The sequence below is a fragment of the Triticum urartu genome, chromosome 7 (genome assembly GCF_003073215.2).
Source record: "Triticum urartu cultivar G1812 chromosome 7, Tu2.1, whole genome shotgun sequence".
In the NCBI taxonomy this organism is placed as follows: Eukaryota; Viridiplantae; Streptophyta; class Magnoliopsida; order Poales; family Poaceae; genus Triticum; species Triticum urartu.
The window spans coordinates 95,292,799-95,294,567 of NC_053028.1; the positions used below are offsets into that span (position 1 = coordinate 95,292,799).

The following is a 1,769-nucleotide window of genomic DNA, read 5'->3' on the forward strand; positions in this document are numbered from 1 at the left end:
AACCTTCCTTTTGTACCATTTGCTCTGAACTAGCTGGTCGAGAATACGAGAGCAAGCTAGACGACCAAGCGAGAGCACAGCGGTGCTTCTGGGAGTTTCGACCATTTCCGTTTTGGTGTTTCTAAGTTCGACTTGATGAAGGTGGGCCAGGGATGACATACACCCAGACAGGGACCCACCGAGAGGCCGTTCAAAACAGTCCGCGAACAGAATTTCCTCCCTTCGCCCGTCTCTATTTATAGGGCCCAAAAGCTCGCACACACCACACTAATCACCATCACCACCACCATCACCATCGTCTTCTTCTCCACGCCCCGACCCCGAGACACGCGAGCGCACAGCACGGAGGCAGCTGCTCCCACTCTCACCGAGCAAGCGAAGAGCTCCTTCTCCAATGGCGCGGCCACAGCAGCGGTACCGCGGCGTGCGGCAGCGCCACTGGGGCTCCTGGGTCTCGGAGATTCGCCACCCCCTACTGTACGTCGCCGTCCTCGAAAGGCTTTGCGATTGCTCTGGACCGATCGATTTTCTCGGCGTGTTCTGAGTTCTAACCATGGCGGTTTTCTCTCTTGCAGCAAGACGAGGATCTGGCTGGGCACCTTCGAGACGGCGGAGGACGCGGCGCGCGCCTACGACGAGGCGGCGCGCATCATGTGCGGCCCGCGCGTGCGCACCAACTTCCCCGACAACGACGCCGGCGCCCCGTCCTCGTCCTTCCTCTCCCCGGCGCTGGTCGCCAAGCTCCACCGCTTCAACGTGGCGTGCGGCTCGCAGGCCGCGCAGCAGCAGCAGGACAAGGACGCCTCGGCGTCGTCCGTGGGCGTGGACCCGCGCGCGCCGCCGGCGCCGTTCGCCGGGTACACGGGCAATGCCAGCGCGGCGGCGGCCTCGGCGGCGGCCGGGTGGAGCGGCGGGTTCCTGGAGGAGCAGTACGTGGAGCAGATGATCGAGGAGCTGCTGGACTCCAACTTCTCCATGGAGATCTCCTACTAGCTCCTCCGCCTCCGCACATGCTCTGTCCCCGTGTCTCCCGCTTGCTCTGTTTCCGCTCCATTTCTCTCTCTCTGTCTGTGTGTGGGGTGGTTTGTTTTTAGATTAGCATAAGCTGTGTCGGGAAGAACTCGAGGTTAGTATGGTCATCGCCCGAGGTCTCTGACAGCTTTGTGTATACAGTAGCTTTGTTAGAGCATATTTCTTCATTCTTGCATTACTATTGATGTCTTGATGATGCCCTAATCAGCGTCCTCTGTTTCGTTCTTCATGTGAAGCTTTGTTGACACATTTTTCTTTGTTGACACATTTGTCTGGGAGTGTCGTGTGTGAAGCAGTGCTCAAGGCCCAACTATAGCTGCCTTTTGCACATGGTTAATCTTCAGGATGAATTATAGAAAAATTTAGAACACACAAGTCATCAACCACAAACTAAGCTCACCATGCTCAGCGAACAGTTTAACTTTTTAGAACGCACACTTTTGTGCCCTTTTAAGTAGTAAGTGTTTTCTTCAGGGGAATCTCCCGTTTAAGTATGACAATGGACATACATTTTTCATTTGCAAAAAGAACAAAAAACACACCATTTTCATAGTACATAAATGGTTCATGCACTTCTTCCATCCATGTTTATTAGACCCCCTCATATTTTGGGTCAAACTTCGACCATCTATATGACTAACAAAATAAAAGATACATGCTATAAAAAGTATACTGTTGAATTTGTATTCAAATATAGTTCCCACATATAGTTTTTATGACATATAGTTTATATTTTA

The 1,769-nt window shown here is 52.6% G+C and overlaps 1 protein-coding gene across 1 annotated transcript; it reads left to right on the forward strand.

Moving 5' to 3' along the window:
• Nucleotides 1-269: 269 nt before the first annotated feature.
• LOC125522738 (ethylene-responsive transcription factor ERF003-like) lies at nucleotides 270-1,261 on the forward strand. Its single transcript, XM_048687772.1, has 2 exons — nucleotides 270-477; nucleotides 576-1,261. The coding sequence occupies exons 1-2, from the start codon at nucleotides 395-397 to the stop codon at nucleotides 991-993; spliced, it is 501 nt and encodes a 166-aa protein (XP_048543729.1). The 5' UTR covers nucleotides 270-394; the 3' UTR covers nucleotides 994-1,261.
• The last annotated feature ends 508 nt before the right edge of the window (nucleotides 1,262-1,769 follow it).

Coding starts and splice junctions, on each gene's coding strand:
- LOC125522738 (XM_048687772.1), top strand. CDS start 395: ATGGCGCGGCCACAGCAGCGGTACCGCGGCGTGCGGCAGCGCCACTGG. Junction 478..575: donor GAGATTCGCCACCCCCTACT/GTACGTCGCCGT, acceptor TCTCTCTTGCAG/CAAGACGAGGATCTGGCTGG.